Source organism: Staurois parvus, unplaced genomic scaffold (assembly GCF_062004578.1).
Source record: "Staurois parvus isolate SC_StPar_1 unplaced genomic scaffold, SC_StPar_1.0 ptg000581l, whole genome shotgun sequence".
Classification (NCBI taxonomy): domain Eukaryota; kingdom Metazoa; phylum Chordata; class Amphibia; order Anura; family Ranidae; genus Staurois; species Staurois parvus.
Window position 1 is genome coordinate 7,843,989 of NW_028318377.1, and position 17,424 is coordinate 7,861,412.

The window sequence follows — 17,424 nt, forward strand, 5'->3', positions numbered from 1 at the left end:
CACCATTCACAATGCTAACTTTGATAATGCCAAAAGTAGATAAAGTTCCTTTTGAGAGCATAGCATTTGTCATGACCAGGCCATTTTTTTGCTGTTTGGCACTTCAACTGGTAATTACGCGGTCGTGCAATGCAAAACCCAAACTAAATTTATGACCTTTTTTTTTTTTACACAAAGCTTTCTTTTGTAGTATTTGATCACCTCTGCGGTTTTTACTTTTTGCGCTATAAACAAAAAAAGATCAAACATTTTGAAAAAAACCCGATGTTTTTCACTTTTGGTTATAAAAAAATATCCAATAAACTCAAAGTTAGTCATAAATTTAGGCCAAAATGTATTCTGCTACATGTCTTTGGTAGAAAAAAAAAAACTCAATACACGTATATTAATTGGTTTGTGTGAAAGTTATAGCGTCTACAAACTATGGTATAGAGAATGGAATTTACAAAGCTTTTACTTTCTGACTGCCCATCACATTTCTTGAGGTGCTAAAATGCCAGGGCAGTACAAACATCCCCCAAATGACCTCTTTTTGGAAAGTAGACACCCCAAGGAATTTAATAAGAGGCATGGTATTTTACAGATATTTTTGTCACAGGGCTTTGAAAACAAAAAAAAGAAAAGAAAAAATTAATTTTTGTTTTCTTTCTTCGTTTTCCAAAAACGTGTGGCAACAAATGGGATCTGCAAAATACTCACCATGCCTCTTAGCAAATACGGTTTACATACCGGCACGGGGTCAACGCTTGCACACACAAGGGCGAAGGTGCTTTTTTTTTGTTGTTATTTTGCTTTTTTTTTTATTATTTTTACACTGTAAATATCCCCTTTGACTGCAATTGACAGGTTTTCTTTTTTGAGAAATCTGAGGTTTATTAGACTCTAGATATCTCCTCTGTGCTTACATCATCTGATCTCACCAAGATTGGTGTGATCAGATGCTTTCCCAATTTACAAATGGTGCTGTTTATATCCTGCGAAAGTGATGAAATGCTCGTAGCTTTCGATTTCTTAGACTATAGAGATGCTTGGAGCCATTCTGGTCTCTGATCAGCTCTATGGTCAGCCAGCAGATCCGCCGGCTGCATTCTCGGATTCCCCTGTGGGACAGGAGAGCCCAAGAAAACTGTGGAAGGCAGCAAAAATTCTCAAAATGGTATTTTTTATTTTATTTTTTTAATAATTTTATCAGAATAGTACAATGTTACCATAGTAACATTGTACTACTGTGGGAAGGTGATCAGGGATTTTTTTTTTTTTTTACATTTTGCTTTGCTGGAGAAATAAAGATCATTTCTCCTGAAATGCAAAGCTTGTTGTCATGAGCCCAACTCATTCATGAATGGTTATGAATGAGTTAAGTTTTTGACAGCTCAAGATAGTGATCTGTGATTGGCTGGAGCTGGTCACAAGGTACAGGATGCTGTGACTGGCCCCATGTATCATATGACAGCTGTGGGAAAATCACAGCTCACTAGGAAGAGAAGTAGAGCTGTTATGAATGAGATTGCTTCATAACAGCTTTGCTTACATTGTGATCATGTGATCGCATAGTGTTCACCGGTATCTTCATTCCGCTGTGTCCGCTGGACACTGCAGTCGCGTTGGGGGGAAAACTGCATGCTCACTTGTGTTAGTACAGCCAGAGCGACGTACGGGTACGTCACTTTGCCTGTAGCTGCCGCCCAGCCACAGTACATTGCGGGCGGGTGGGAAGCAGTTAATTACTGCATTTCAGATTCAAAGCAATGCATCCTGCAAAGCATATCCCCTTGGCACCGGCAATCTTTAGAGTAAAATTCCCATGTATGATACCCTGTGTAGAGGGAATGTAATCTGGGTTGCATCTTGCAATGAGCAGTGCTGACTGCTGCTAAGGCTAATGTGTCAGTTATGTACTGGTGATCACATGGTTTTGTTTGTAAACAGTTGTCATTCAATATTTCCCTCTGTATGCACTTGATGTTTATATAGAAAGAAATACTTTACTAAAGGTGAACTAAAGGCAAAATACATAAGTGGATGCAGTCATGTGATCAATAAATATATTTTAACTGAAGCAGAGGAAATTCTAGAATTTGACTTGGTATCAGCCTCGTTCAGTACCTATATAGCAGAGCTCAAGGAAGGGAGGGAAGAGCAGCACAAACAGCCAGTTGGATGAGTTGCATTGCAAGTAGCATGTTGATCAGAGAACAGTGTGACAAAGGGATGTGAACTCATCACTGCTCTTCTTCTCCTTTCACTGCACAGTCACAAGGCACAATTTAAGGGGGGGGGGGTGGAGACAAGTGAAAGTGAACTGGAAAGAGAATTATCCCTTAAATGCATTTCATCGGTGTATTTGGCATTTTGCCCAGAGGTCGACTTTAACTAAATTAATACCGAACGGTGGAAACTGACTGCTGGTAACCGTAGGTTAAAAAAAAGTCTGTTTAGCCCCGTTTGCATACCGCGTTTATGCACATTTATGAGCGTTTGCGTTTAGAAGCGGTTTTTTTTTTTTTTAAATGACCTCAGTAGACCTTCCAAAATGCCCAGAATGCACTGAAAACCAGTAAAAAATTAACTATTTCAAACATTTTGAGAGAAATAAAGAGAGCAGAAGCAGATAGAGCAGTATGTGTTGAGATGATCTGTCTTTTCTGGTTGTATTCATTATCGATCCCATCATGAGCATAATGCAGCACGTTCTACCATTTTTTCCTTCACGCAAAACCTGGAACTGACTGCGCTGGTGTACCGGGTCCATTTGAATACATGGAAAACATTTTGCATGTATTTCTGATTATGAAAAAAGGCTCTGGACAGCATCTGGATAAGGAACAGTTAAAAAACGCTTCTAAACGCTTATAAATGCAGTTAGCCACATTTACAAGCGTGCGGCGTTTGAAACGCTGATAAAATCTACTCCTGTTTGGTGTGTTCAGAAAAACGACTGTAAACGACTATGTGTACATGGACATATAGGAAAATATTAGGGAGTGCTCAGGGGCTGCTGGGAAAAAAAAAAAAAAATTGCAGAAAAGTTCCTGAACGTCAGTTTACCAGCTGCAGTGTACATGAGCCCTAAAACAAAAAAATGAAATTCCTCCAAAGAATCACGTACATCACTGCATGACATCAAAGAAAGGCTTTTGAAAAAATATATTGCAGACACTTTCATTCACCATTTAATTTTGTTCAATAATAAAGTGGTTCTAAAGCCACATTTTTTTTAAGTTATTTCATTGCCATGCCCTTCTTACCCCCTTCCCCCTCATTATACTTACCTGAGCCCTCATTCAATCCATTGTGCACATATGCAGCTCTCAACTCTCCTTACTTCTGGTTTTCTCAGGCTTTGCTGAAGTAGTGGGAGCCATTGGCTCTCACTGCGGTCACTTAAAGCCAATGACGAAGGAGCAGGGAGAACGGACGCAGCAGCGCGACTTGGGAGCAAACCCACATAAGTGACCCCATGGAAAGCAGCTTCTCATTGGGGGCACTTGGAGGAGTGGAGGAGCCAGGAGCACCAGTGGGGACAGAGCAGGTTCAAGGGTGCTCTGTGCAACTGTATTGCACAGACCAGGTAAGTATAGGCATGTTTTTAAAAAAAATCCTTCACAACCACTTTAACACTGTATAAAGTACTGGACACCCCAGCATCATTATTCTTAAATAAGAATACAGATTGTCAGACTAGAATTGAACTTAAAAAGTGAAAAATGTGCTTGGCAGTACCTAGGCAGCAACCTGAAAAATCCACACTTTGTTTTGAAATCCTCCTAAAAATAGCAGGACATTTCCTTTGTCTACAGCCTCAAAGCTGTATATCTGTAGTGTGACCGCTGGTCTTTCAGGAAATTTGGAGTAAACCAAAACATCATTTATATGCATCACCTTGACTGATATACGTACCACTTGCATTGCAGATGCAAAGAAGTTCGCTGAAAGAAAAAAAAAAAAAAATTGATTCAAAACACAAAAATCACAACACACACACACGTATGTATTTCATAAAAAATAGTGCAGCACTATAGGTATGATGTAGGTCAAAGCAAGACTAAAAATATCTAAATGCACAATAGCATGTCAGTTAAAACAAGACTAAAAAAAAATCAAAATGTCTAAACGCATAATATCACATGCAATAAGTCAAGGCAAGAAAAAAATAAAAACAAAAATAAGAAAAGCACTTTATAAGACTCTAATGAAAACACGGAACTATTTTTTTAATTTTTTAAATTTTTTTCTTTCCTTGACTTATTGCATGTGATGATATGCGTTTAGACATTTTGATTTTTTTTAGTCTTGTGTTAACTGACACGTGCTATTGTGCATTTAGATATTTTTAGTCTTGCTTTGACCTACATCATACCTATAGCGCTGCACTATTTTTTATGAAGTTTTATTAGGGTTTTCATTTGGTTACCTTGAGTGTCCAGCAGCTTACCCTTCAAGAGCGCTCACTTTTACACCATTTTTTACATATATGTATTTATATTTATATACATGCGCACACATACATACATACATACACACACACACGTATGTATATTTATATCCATGCGCGCGCACACACACTTTTTTCTCTTTATATAGCCAATCTTTGATTCACCATGCTAGTAAGTTGCGTTACTTTGAAGACACAAACTCCATTCATAAAGCCAAAACACCAGGATAAAGCTGCTTCTATTCAAAACAAGTCCAATAAGATATGAAACTTAGGCTAAATGCACATGGACATAAAAACAGACATATGGCCGTGTGGCATAACATACACCTGTATCCAGAGCTTAGAAGCCCCAAATGTGGGTCTCCTTCAACTGGCTGTTACTTCACAACTGCACTAATCATCTCTGCTACACAAAAGAGACGATAACCTGCACAGAAAGTGTAACCACTCAGTCAGAGCAGACAGCCAGACTATCACAGAGAGAGACAGCAGTACAGTGATTGTACTGTACTGTTCCATTAAGCAGGAAGCAAAGCCTACATAACAGACAGGCTGCGTCATGTACATACATCATGCACTACTAAATATTGACAGAAACAAGCTTTTCTTCCTGCTTAGCTAAACAAAGCCTCACTTTGGTGTCCGTTTATGAACCAGCGGTAATAGATCGCTGCTCAGTTCTCCGGCATTCTCGGAGAACACAGTTCTCCTGAGAATGCAGTTTATGAAGCAGTTCTTCGAACGAAGGGAGAACGGTCTCCAAACGCTGGAGAACGGTCTACAAACTCTGGAAAACGGCTGATTTTACTATAATCTCACGAGATTACAGTAAAAAATCAGTTTACTAAGCAGAGGTAAATTATCTCTGCTTAGTTTGCGGTCCCTCCGATTCTCTGGGCTGTAGAATCTGGAGGGAGAACACAGATCTCCAGTGAAGGGCTGAACATGTTCTCCGCTGATCTCCTGAGTGTCATAAACTGTAAATGACCAGAGAATAGCTGAGATCCGTTGAATCGCAGCTATTCTCTGTGTCATAAACGGACACCTTTACTGCTTCCCTTTCTCAATGTACATCGATCTAGACATGCTGAAAACAAGACAAGACAATCTATGGGTGGTTTTATCCTCTTTCATAGCCGTTGTTCTTCAGAGATGTTAGATATACTGTCTATGCATGCAGACAACACCAGAGGGAGAATCCACAAAACGCAGTATGAAATCTCATTAAAGAAATAATGGACAGTAAGGCCTCATTCAAGCGGGTGAACTACAGGGTACACCCATGTGAGGGAAGTGCTGAATGTATACCAGTTCAGGCAGTCCCATTCATTTCAATTGGGATATAGCTGCTGCACTGCAGCTTTATTTTTTTTTTGTGATCGCTTTTATAGTTGTCACAAGGAATGTAAACATCCCTTGTAACAGCAATAAACACACATCTCCTGAGTGTGATGGCAAGATGAGGCAATGGTTGGAAGAAATCTGGGGTCATGTTCTGAGGATCACCCGGTCAGGAAAGATAAAATATTTTTTACCAATAAAGTTCCTTAGGGTTGCTTCTTCCAAGGGCTCAAACAACCTTTTAGTTAGGCGTTGTAAAACTAAAGATAAGTTCCATTTAGGAAAAACTAATAGAAACCAGCCTAGACCTGGCCAATGCCTTAAAAAAAAAATCTAACAATTAATGGCTCCTGGGATAACGTTCTTTCCAAGAAAACCAATAATGCTGCAGCTTGAGGGTACCTGTTGCTAACCCCTTCTCCATTCCTTCATGAAGAAACTCCAAAACCGAAACTAAACTCTTCAATTGGATGCCGTTGTCTGAACACCAGGAATTATAACACTTCTACACCTTATGGTATACTGCTCTGGCCACTTTCTTCGTACTTGAAAGGAGGGTGGCAATCAATTTGTCTGACAGCCCCTTTCTTCTTAGATCTTCCTCAAGAACCAGGCTGTTAATTTAAGTCTCTCCACCTCTGGGTGGCAAACAGGTCCCTGGACCAGCAAATCCTTCCTGTCTGGCAGTCTGCAGGGGGGTGTGGAGGCTAGTTTTCTGAAAGTCAAGAACCATGGCCTTTTTGTCCAGTATGGTGTGATCAGCAATAGATCTGCAGCTTTTTGTTCGAACTTCCAAAGTACTAGGGGAACCAGCTGGACAGGAGGGAATACAGAGTAAAAGGGGTAATCCCATGGATGAGCCAACGCATCCAGTCCCATGGCTGGTTCTTCTCTGTGCAGGGAGAAAAATTTTGGTGACTTTGCGTTCAGGCAACTTGCAAAAAAGGTGTACCTGGGGAACCCCTCCATGCCTCTGTGATCCCTTGGAAGATTTCCTGATTCAGACTCCATTCAGACTCTACCACCTTCCTCTTGCTTAGAAAGTCTGGATAGGGTGCTCTGCTGTGAACCGACTGTAGCCCTGGCATCTTATCCAATAAGAAGCTAAAAGACACCCCCCCCCGGCTGGTGCACAAGGCGCCTGTTTCAGCAGCCACCGCCAATCCCTCTGCCTCCTCCATCTGCAGAGAGTGCAGCTTGCTGAACAACTTTGTTCTATTTTAAATTTCTCTCCGGCGTCCCTGTGCCTAGGTACCTGGGCCCACCAGCCCCTACCCCACCGCTTCCCCCTGCGTTCCAGTGGCTGGAACCACTGCTGCCACGCCCCCACCGGAAGTCACGTCCACCAGCTCTGAAGTCACCCGCCGGCCAGAATCTGGAGTGAATCCACTGAGGGCCGCCACCAAAGCCTTAGCCTCCAACCAGGCCCGGCTGTTCACCAGTCCCAGGGATCCAGCATACCAACTACCGTCCACAATCACCGGCGCACAAGAGAGGACCCCCGGACTGGCCACTGCTCCACTGTGCTGGAGCGGAAAGTAGGCCCCAGGATGCCCCTTTCATCCTGCTGAAGGAAGGCACTGGGATGGGCTCACTATATCAGGCAAAACCGGTAGGCTACCCCCCCCCCCCTTCACCTGGAGAGAGCGCAGCCCCCTTCAGAGGTTCCCTGCAGCACTTCCACCATGGAGTTAACACAAAAACTGAGGGTATGGTGGAAGAGGCAGATTTTAAAGCTTCAGGAGGCTTTCAGAGGCTCAAATCACCACTTGTCCTCTGGACCCTGTCCCCTCACAATTATTGTGGCCTCCTTCCTGCTCTATCATAGACTAACCCACATCTTCAACCTCTCCCTCTCCACTGACACCTTTCCCTCCCTGCTCAAACATGCACTGGTTACCCCTATACTTTAAAAACCCTTGCTGGACCCCAACTGATTGAATAGCTTAAGACCCACCTCCCTGCTTCCATTTGCTTCCAAGAATCTTGAGTGCCTTGTCCACAAACGTATGACTTGTCAGCTCAGTGACAACCACCGTCTCGATCCCCTATAGTCTGGCTTCCGCCCACAACATTCCACTGAAACTGCCCTACTAAAACTCACTAACTGCTAAAACCAAATGGTAATTACTCCATACTCACACTCTTAGACCTTTCTGCTTCCTTTGACACAGCTGACTACCCGCTCCTCCTCAGTAAACACCACCACTTGGCCTCCATGACCATTCTCAGCACACTTTCAGCGTCACATACAGCACCAACTCCTCTGCTCCTCTTCCTGGCTCCCATGGCTTCCAATACCATCTCTACACTGACAACACTCAGATCTCTCTCTCCACTCCCCAGCTCACCCCCTCAATCTCACAAATCAAAAATATATCACAAATCTACTGAGCGACATGTAATGGATGTCACACTATTTCCTCAAACTCAATCTTTTTAAATCCGAGCTTGTAAAATTTCCTCCTCCACAATCCCCCATTCATGATTTTACCATTAAGATCAACAGCACATCCATTGCTCCCTCCCCACATGCCAGGGTGCTAGGCGTAATCCTAGACTCTGACCTCTTCTTCGAGCCTCACATCCAATCACTGGATAAATCCTGTTGGCTCTACCTCCGCAACATTTCCAGAATTCGCCCCTTCCTAACAGCCCCACAAAACAACTTAACACCTTGGTTATATCCCCCTTGATTACTGCAATTCCCTCCTCACTGGTCTACCATTACACAGGCTACCCTCTCTTCAGTCTATTATGAATACTGCTGCTAGACTTATACACCTTACCAATCAATCAGCGACTGCTGCCCCTCTCTGCCAATCCCGTAATTGGCTTCCAGTAGCCCAACATATAAAATTCAAAATACTAACATCGATGTACAAAGCCATCCACAACACTACCCCTAGCTACACCACCAACCTCATCCGCAGATACTGTCCAAATCGTCTGCGCCTTCCGAACACATCTTGCTTTCCAGTTCCCTTGCCACCTCTTCCCATGCCTGCCTCCAGGACTTCTCCAGAACCTCTCCCATCCTCTGAAACTTCCTACCCCAGTATGTCCAGTAAGCCCCCACCCTGCCTGCCTTTAGGCGATCTTTGAAAATTCACTTATTCAGAAAAACCTACCAAGCCTCCACATATGAACTGTACTTGAATCACCTCCACAAGATCACCCCCTGTAGCTATCACCTTTTATATCACATCCCCTTACTTTAGATTGTAAGCTCCACGAGCAGGGCCCTCCTATTCCTTCTGTACTGAAATGTATTGGAAATGTACTGCCCTCCTATATATTGCAAAGCACTGCGTAAACTGTTGAAGCTATATAAACCCTGTATAATAATAATAAAGCTGCTGGGGTGTTTCCTAGATTGAGGGTGGAGCTACGCTCATTCCAGATGCTGTCCTGAAAGGCGATGGGGGGGGGGGGGGCCATTTGCAGTAGCCACTCCCTGCCAGTCCCTTACACAGCAAGGGTTAAAAGCACGTTACGTTTAGGGGGTTACAGAAGAGGATGTAGTACTCACCTGACTCCCCACTCCAGCAGACCAGAATACTGTCCTCTCTCCAGAGATCGGTCTGTTGGTGTCATCATGTACAGTATAGGGCTATTAATTTTATATTGCACATGGTTGAGGTAAAAGTGCGACCGCAACTGGGAGAGGCTTACAGGCTGTGGGAGTCCGGTCGTATGGATCGAGAGAGTCTGCTGGAGTGAGGAAAAAGGAAAACAATAGAGCCTCTTTAGCAACCCCATAGACTTAGCCCTGGTTCACACTGATGCAATCTCTGATGCATTCCAGAAGCATGGCAAGTGAAAGAACATGAGATTTGGAAAAATGCCTTGTGCAAGCTTAGTGCAGTGAGATTTGTAGCTCCATAGACTTGAATGGAAACTGCATCTGTGGACTCCAGGAGATTGCAGTACCAACTTGCACTGTAGCTGCTCCTAAAATCACATTGCAAAACCGATTAAACTTGCAAAGTGTCAGCATGAACCTAGACCTAAAGTGTTACTAAACCCAGGACCCTACATTCACTATGTCTGGTCTCCCACAGTACACAGAACATGGAAATGCAATTATTTTAGTAAATATAAACTGCTAAATACCTTTTCTCATCAGCAGTATATAGCAGTCTTGTGATTTGTATCAGAAAAAGACAGGAAGGTACTGCATTAGAGCCTTGCTTCCACCCTAAGAAGAGCTGCCTCAGTGTTACTGCTCCCATCCATCCATCCATGATATCCATCTGGCAGGCACCTTTATCCTACAGCTACAGAGGTTGGGCTCCAACAAGCGCGCCCTATATAGTAATTTTGTGATTTCTATCAGTGTCCAGCAGAGCACTGGTTACAGCTTGTAGGAGTTTCCTCTAGGAGGATGTAGAACCTCTGACCTCTGTTTGGGCAGTGCTGATTGGCCCTGTGCTGATCATATGCACACTCCCAAGAAAAAAACACTCTCTACCAATACACACCAAACTGAGCATGTGCAGTGTCTCCACACCATATGTCTTATTAGGAGATAAAAGGGGGCTACTGGAAAGAGGTAAGGAACAGAGGAGTGAGGATCAAATAGCATTTTAAACAATGCAGAGGATTAACCCCTTAGGTTCCACAGTGAGTATAACAAGCATGCTTTACTGCATATACAGACTGATTTTACTGTTGTGGGTTTAGTAACACTTTAAAGAGGATGTAACCCTTGTATTGGGGGGAGGGAGGTTTGGGAGGGGTGCTGCAAGGGTTTTTTTTTATTTTTTGCTGAGCCCAGAATTGGGCTTTAAAAACATAATTGAAAGCATTTACGTGTATCTGGTCAATAAATGCAAAAACAAAATAAATTGTTGAACCTGCCAGAAGTGTGGTGCTATCCTATTCACCCTGCAGTGTTATCTCAAGTAGAATGTTCAACGTTGCCTAGTTGTCGCCGTGAACTAAAGCACACCTCCTCCCAGTGTTAAGTAAATGAGCAGACGGAGAGGCGTTTTGTACTACTGTGAAAGAGTGTGGTCACCCTAGAACAGGAAGTGAAATTATGGAAAAGAAAGTCTGAAAAAAAACAAAAAAAAAACAAATGCAACCACATCTAAAGACTGTTAAACTGCAATACATTGTATTTTTTGTTTTGAAAATCTTTGATTCATGCATTTAAAGAGCCTTCTCATCTCTTCATTCTTTCATCCCATAACAGAGACTAAAGTGATGAGACCCTCTCCTCCATTATACAAGATTCAGGTAACAGACATTAATAAAAAAAAAATAAGTTTCAAAATTACCGTCATCTGGATCTTGGGCTGTAAAGCTCTTTCCTTCGATATGTTGAAGAATCTTATCAAGAATATCAGCACACTGCAATCCATTACCTAACAGACAGAGTTACTGTATTGCATCATTTATAATCCATTTACTGTATTCCATCAATTTAAGTGCGCATTGTTTCTTTAGTGCAACTAAAGGTTCCGCTCTGTATTATTAACTAGAATCTTTGCACATTATATATGAATACTTCATATTGACCACAGCAGCAGCAGGGAGGCAAGCTCCATAGCACTTGTTGCACCTCTTTTTCCCCTCTGTGTTGTAAAATATCCCAAAATAGTAAGTGAATTCATATTACAAAGGCTGACCAAACCAATGCTGGTAAAGTTCTTCTCTACCAGCACAGAAGAGCCCCTTTTGATTGGCCAGTTTACACAGGGTAACAGCAACCATGCAAGCAGTGCCTAACTATTCTAGAAAATCCTAGTAAGCTTTAGCATTATAAATACAACCTGTATTAATATTTTCAAAGTAAAGGTTGTACAAAAATAATTTGAGCAGTAATAGTAATTGTATAATAGTATAAACATTAAAAAAAAAAGATCAAAACCTATTAAACGCTTCCTTTTATGCTACAGGATCAGTATGTTCATATGTTGCTAACACAATTTAAGACCAAAAAGGACTAAGCTAGTTTACAGGACAGAAGACAAGACAAAGCAAAACAATGTGTGTACTCACGAGACTTTGAAAAAGTCCCAATGAAGTGGCTGAATGTTCCAAGACTCGGCTCTAGAAAAGTAAAAAGGCGATATCAAAGTCTACATCTACTCAAAATATTATCACTAGATGGGCTGTAATGAGCAGGCAAAATCTATAACGTATGTACAACTTTTTTTTTTTTTTTTTAAATAGGGCTGTAAATAATCAGATCAATAGCCCACCAACTCCCAGAAGAGGTGTAACATAGGCAGTCATTCATTCCTGTGATTATAGGCTTAAGCTGGGTATACACAGACCAAAAATCAGCTGAAAACAGTAAATTCAGCAGGAACTGACCGACTTTCAGCCAGTTTGTACAGCTCCTCGTTCAGCAGAAGCCAGTCACACGACCAACATCTGTTGAACGAGTATGCTGGAAAACTAGCATCTGATCAGCATCCAATTGGCGCTGGCATATAAAGGATGTCTGCACTGATCCAATGGCTGTGAGCACTGTCCTGGCGGAAGGGCGGCCCCCACGTCAGTATGCAAAAGCTGTGCGTGAAGATAGCCGCACTAACATCAGATGTATTAGTACAGTGATCTATACATTTTTTTTTCAGTTCAGACTGCTGGGTTGAATGAAAATAAACTTCCCATGTACACGCAGCGTAAGTTTATGCTGATCATGTATCTTGTTACACCCATATATAGGGTGTAACACGAAACATGGTTGCATTTTCTCCCCACCCTCAAACTGTCTCCTCGGTACCAGAATTGCAGGTTGCTTCTTCCTCAGGGGCGGACTGACAACTTCTGGGGCCCCCGGGCAATAGGGATCATGGGGCCCGTGTCCTTGCCCAAACTCAAAAAAGCCTATGAAAAAGGTACCAGGGGCATCTCATGGAGCCCCTACTGACCCCGGGCCCTCGGGCAGTGCCCGAGTTTCCAAATGGTCAGTCCACCCCTGTTCTTCCTGCATACATCTGTTAAGTTTTGATTTGAGCGTGTCTGTGGATGGTTTTGCCCTGATGCACTGATTTTTGCTGCAATGATCTACAAGCTTCAAAACAAAAAAATGTGATAAACACACATTTATTTTATTAATGTGTGAGCATTTATTACATTTGAAATATCTGGAAAAAATAAGAATATGTCACTTGAATGGATTTATAGCTAAAAGAATATCTAAAAAAAAAATGTGCCGAGGATGTTGAATTTTAATTACAATACATTTCAATTTCAGTTTCAATGCATCAATCTGTTCTAACTGCAGACAACCACTGAAGAAACTCAGATACGCAATAATGACCACATGCCAATAACAGCCTATGTATTAAATTCTCAGCACTGGTTTTCATGTCTCACCAATATTCAGGGCTTTCATCTCCATGAGTATTGGAAATGCAATTCTTACTAGGCCAGTCTTCTTCAAGCTTTTTAGGACGGAGTTGAAGGTGTGTAAATTTGGCTGAACCTTTTGCTGAGTCATCTGATTAAGCAGGTCCTACAAAAAAAGAAAATATTAAACATTAAATATTAAATTATATCACTGCTGTGAGCAAAATATTAAATATTAAACATTAAATATTAAATTATATCACTGCTGTGAGCAAAATATTAAATATTAAACATTAAATATTAAATTATATCACTGCTGTGAGCAAGAAACACTAACTTTCAGCTCCACTGTACCTGGTTTTTAAGTAGTGTTTACCAACCAGCAAACATATTGAAAACACATTTAAAACACAAAACTATATTCTTGTATTAATTAGAATGATATAACTACATACATTTATACAGCAATTTCAGGCACAAAGTGAAAGCCTTTAGTGAGCTGTGTCGGAACTATTCGGTGCTTACAGAATTAACTGGAAAGCCTGCAATTATCTCTACATAATGTAACATGGGCATGCTGGAAGCCATTTTGTTCTTTATATTCTATTTTCATGGTTTCTGAACAAAGATTCGAACAACAGACATATACTCATACTCTAGGGGGTGAAGTGGGTGGGTCGGGGGTATTGGGGGGTTATTATGATGGTACCAGACAGCCTAAGGGATAAAGGCTGGCCAGGATACCAATTCTCAAGATTAACTGAGGTGTCCATGTAAGAAAAGGAGGACCGGTCTTAATGAAGGAGCTATTGCACATGCTCCAAAACACGTCACCACCCACCACTGACATCACTTCTGGGACGTGCGTTCTATTCAGACGGCGTGTGCTCCACGGCGGCCCAGGAAAAGCGGCGACCTTCTTGGAGTTGCACCTGAGCTCCCCCTGCTGCTGCTGGACGGCACAGCGAGTGCCAGGAAACAGTGACAGGAGCCCTGCATTGACGTTGTCTGACTCTTATCATCATTTGTGGTTCTAACCATTTTTACCAATAAACATGTGGATGTACTGCACTTAGAAACACCCTCTTTCTCTTCTGTTCTGCCCAGAATCTGCTTCTACTCATGGAAGTGCTGCTCTAGTGCCTATTCCCACTGTCTCCCGCCTCTGGTCTCCAAGGCAGATGCGCCTTAAGAACTCCTCTTCTCTTCTGGTAACATTGTATATGGTGTTGTTATTATTTTAATCAAAAATGTCAATTGTATTATTATTCTTGCATGAAGTGAATACTTGCCTAATTGAATATAATAATACAAAACCAAAATGACTATCTCTTATATATGTATATATCTATATACATATATACACACACTTTACAATTAATACATATTGGTATATTATTTTGGATATTATGTTTTCAACATTTTAAATAATTATTTTGAGTTTATTATATTACTACATCTGTATGCTACAGAAGAAGTTAGATAATTAAGAAATCTCAGTACAAATGACCACAGCAAATGTCTGTAAGATGTAGAGATAGCATTTTTTTTCATAATCAATTAATACATTATTATAGTGACACTGGTCCCATTTTGTCTAACCAGTCCTGTCAAAAGAGCAACTGTCTCTTAAGTTTATTGCATTCAAACAAACAGAAGGGAAGGTTAGAGGTCAACTCTTGACATGGCACAGGAGTTTTTAAGAAAAATCCAAAATGATTCCTTATCCTATACTGCCCCCTTCAGATAATTAGAATCATTGAGTGACATCATAATTAGGTGAGATAAGCTGTGCCCGCCAAGGTTTTTTGCGATTATAAAAGTTAGAAGATGGAGGGGACACAGAGGACAACAGACAGAGACATCCACAGACACAAACACAGAAGTCACTGATACCATAGATTCTATAATCGGTAACGTAAATGTTTATTTTTCTGCAGGCAATTTATGCTCATCTAATATGTCCAGCTAAACCATTTAGTCTGATTTAAGTTATGGTTAGCACCGGAGTTGATTTGAAATAATTTTAACTGCAGCATAAATTATCTTCATTTCAATTCTCTGGGGGGAGGACTTTCTCTGGAATATCCCGAAGCTAATTTCAGCTTCTAGTCAATGGTTTAGTTGGGTATATATGACAAAAAAAGACAACTTAGTGAACATCTGTTCTTGACCTCAGATAGGTTCTAAGTTTATTGGATTGTCCAGTGTATGGTATTCTAAATCAGTTCATGTCAAGGTACACTTTGAGCTTTGAATATTTGGTTGTAGAGAGATCACGTGGTCAATTTGCATAGCTGTTGTCATATGCAGCTGAGTTACTGAGCGTTTCATACGCTATCATTTTTAGACAGTTGGTTCGCTTTCATTAATATTGGATAATATTTGCTGATTGGAATTTGTAACCAATATATTTTGATTAGATAATTGTGTGACGATCGTGGTGTCAGACCCCTGCCCTTCTCACCAAACTCGTGACCAAAGGACTAGCCAATCTAAAACCGCGATGTCACGTGTGTAACAATGCCACGCCCAGCTGCACACAGATTTTCCAACTAATGGACCACAGTCTGTGTATCGGCAGCCTGGAAGCAATTGTTACTGGGTCAGGTTAATTACGCAATTAACCCTTCACACTGCCACCACCTCTTTTTGTACAGAGAAAGAGGAAACTCGGCAATATCAGCAATAACACTATGATGGTTGAAATAATCGATTTGATTATTATTGATTATCACCAATTATATTCTAATTACAATTTTGCGCTGATTTTTATTATTATTAAATCTATTTATTTTTGTACATTATTGCTTTTTATTTCGTCTTCAAATTAGCACAAATAAAGAAATCAGTTGATTTATGAAAATTAGTAGGAAATCTCATTAAGTCCAGATCCCCGCCTGTTTTCATAAATTACAGTACCTCACAAAAGTGAGTACACCCCTCACATTTTTGTAAATATTTTATTATATCTTTTCATGTGACAACACTGAAGAAACGACACTTTGCTACAATGTAAAGTAGTGGGTATACAGCTTGTATAACAGTGTAAATTTGATGTCCCCTCAAAATAACTCAACACACAGCCATTAATGTCTAAACCGCTGGCAACAAAAGTAGGTACACCCCTAAGTGAAAATGTCCAAATTGGGCCCAATTAGCCATTTTCCCTCCCGTGTCATGTGACTTGTTAGTGTTACAAGGTCTCAGGTGTGAATGGGGAGCAGGTGTGTTAAATTTGGTGTCATCACTCTCACTTTCTCATACTTGTCACTGGAAGTTCAACATGGTACCTCATGGCAAAGAACTCTCTGAGGATCTGAAAAAAAGAATTGTTGCTCTACATAAAGATGGCCTAGGCAATAAGAAGATTGCCAAGACCCTGAAACTGAGCTGCAGCATGGTGGCCAAGACCATACAGTGGTTTAACAGGACAGATTCCACTCAGAACAGGCCTCGCCATGGTCAACCAAAGGAGTTGAGTGCACGTGCTCAGCGTCATATCCAGAGGTTGTCTTTGGGAAATAGATGTATAAGTGCTGCCAGCATTGCTTCAGAGGTTGAAGGGGTGGGGGTGGGGGGGTCAGCCTGTCAGTGCTCAGACCATACGCCGCACACTGCAACAAATTGGTCTGCATGGCTGTCGAACCAGAAAGAAGCCACTTCTAAAGATGATGCACAAGAACGCCCACAAACAGTTTGCTGAAGACAAGCAGATTAAGGACATTTTACTGGAACCATGTCCTGTGGTCTGATGAGAACAAGATAAACTTATTTGGTTCAGATGGTGTCAAGCGTGTGTGGCGGCAACCAAGTGAGGAGTACAAAGACAAGTGTGTCTTACCTACAATCAAGCATGGTGGTGGGAGTGTCATGGACTTGGGCTGCATGAGTGCTGCCAGCACTGGGGAGCTACAGTTCATTGAGGGAACCATGAATGCCAACATGTACTGTGACATACACAGTACATAATCCCCTCCCTTTGGAGACCGGGCTGCAGGGCAGTATTCCAACAAGATAATAATGATGATCTGGTGAACTCAATGTCCAAGAGGGTTAAGGCAGTGCTGGAAAATAATGGTGGCCACACAAACTATAAACACTGTGAGCCCAATTTGGACATTTTCACTTAGGGGTGTACTCACTTTTGTTGCCAGCGGTTTAGACATTAATGGCTGTGTTGAGTCGTTTTGAGGACACAGCTAATTTACACTGTTATACAAGCTGTACACTCACTACGTCACATTGTAGCAAAGTGTAATTTCTTCAGTGTTGTCACATAAAATGATATAATAAAATATTTACAAAAATGTGAGTGGTGGACTCACTTCTGG

The 17,424-nt window shown here is 41.4% G+C and overlaps 1 protein-coding gene across 1 annotated transcript in view; it reads right to left on the minus strand.

Moving 5' to 3' along the window:
* Positions 1 to 17,424, minus strand: part of PTCD3 (pentatricopeptide repeat domain 3) — a 134,110-nt gene that overhangs the window by 42,835 nt on the left and 73,851 nt on the right. The window contains exons 13-16 of the mRNA XM_089692316.1: positions 13,118 to 13,256; positions 11,789 to 11,839; positions 11,065 to 11,151; positions 3,901 to 3,929 (exon numbers count right to left, since the gene is read on the minus strand). Of these exons, the coding sequence (XP_089548442.1) occupies positions 3,901 to 3,929; positions 11,065 to 11,151; positions 11,789 to 11,839; positions 13,118 to 13,256 (306 nt within the window). The remainder of the gene's footprint in view (positions 1 to 3,900; positions 3,930 to 11,064; positions 11,152 to 11,788; positions 11,840 to 13,117; positions 13,257 to 17,424) is intronic.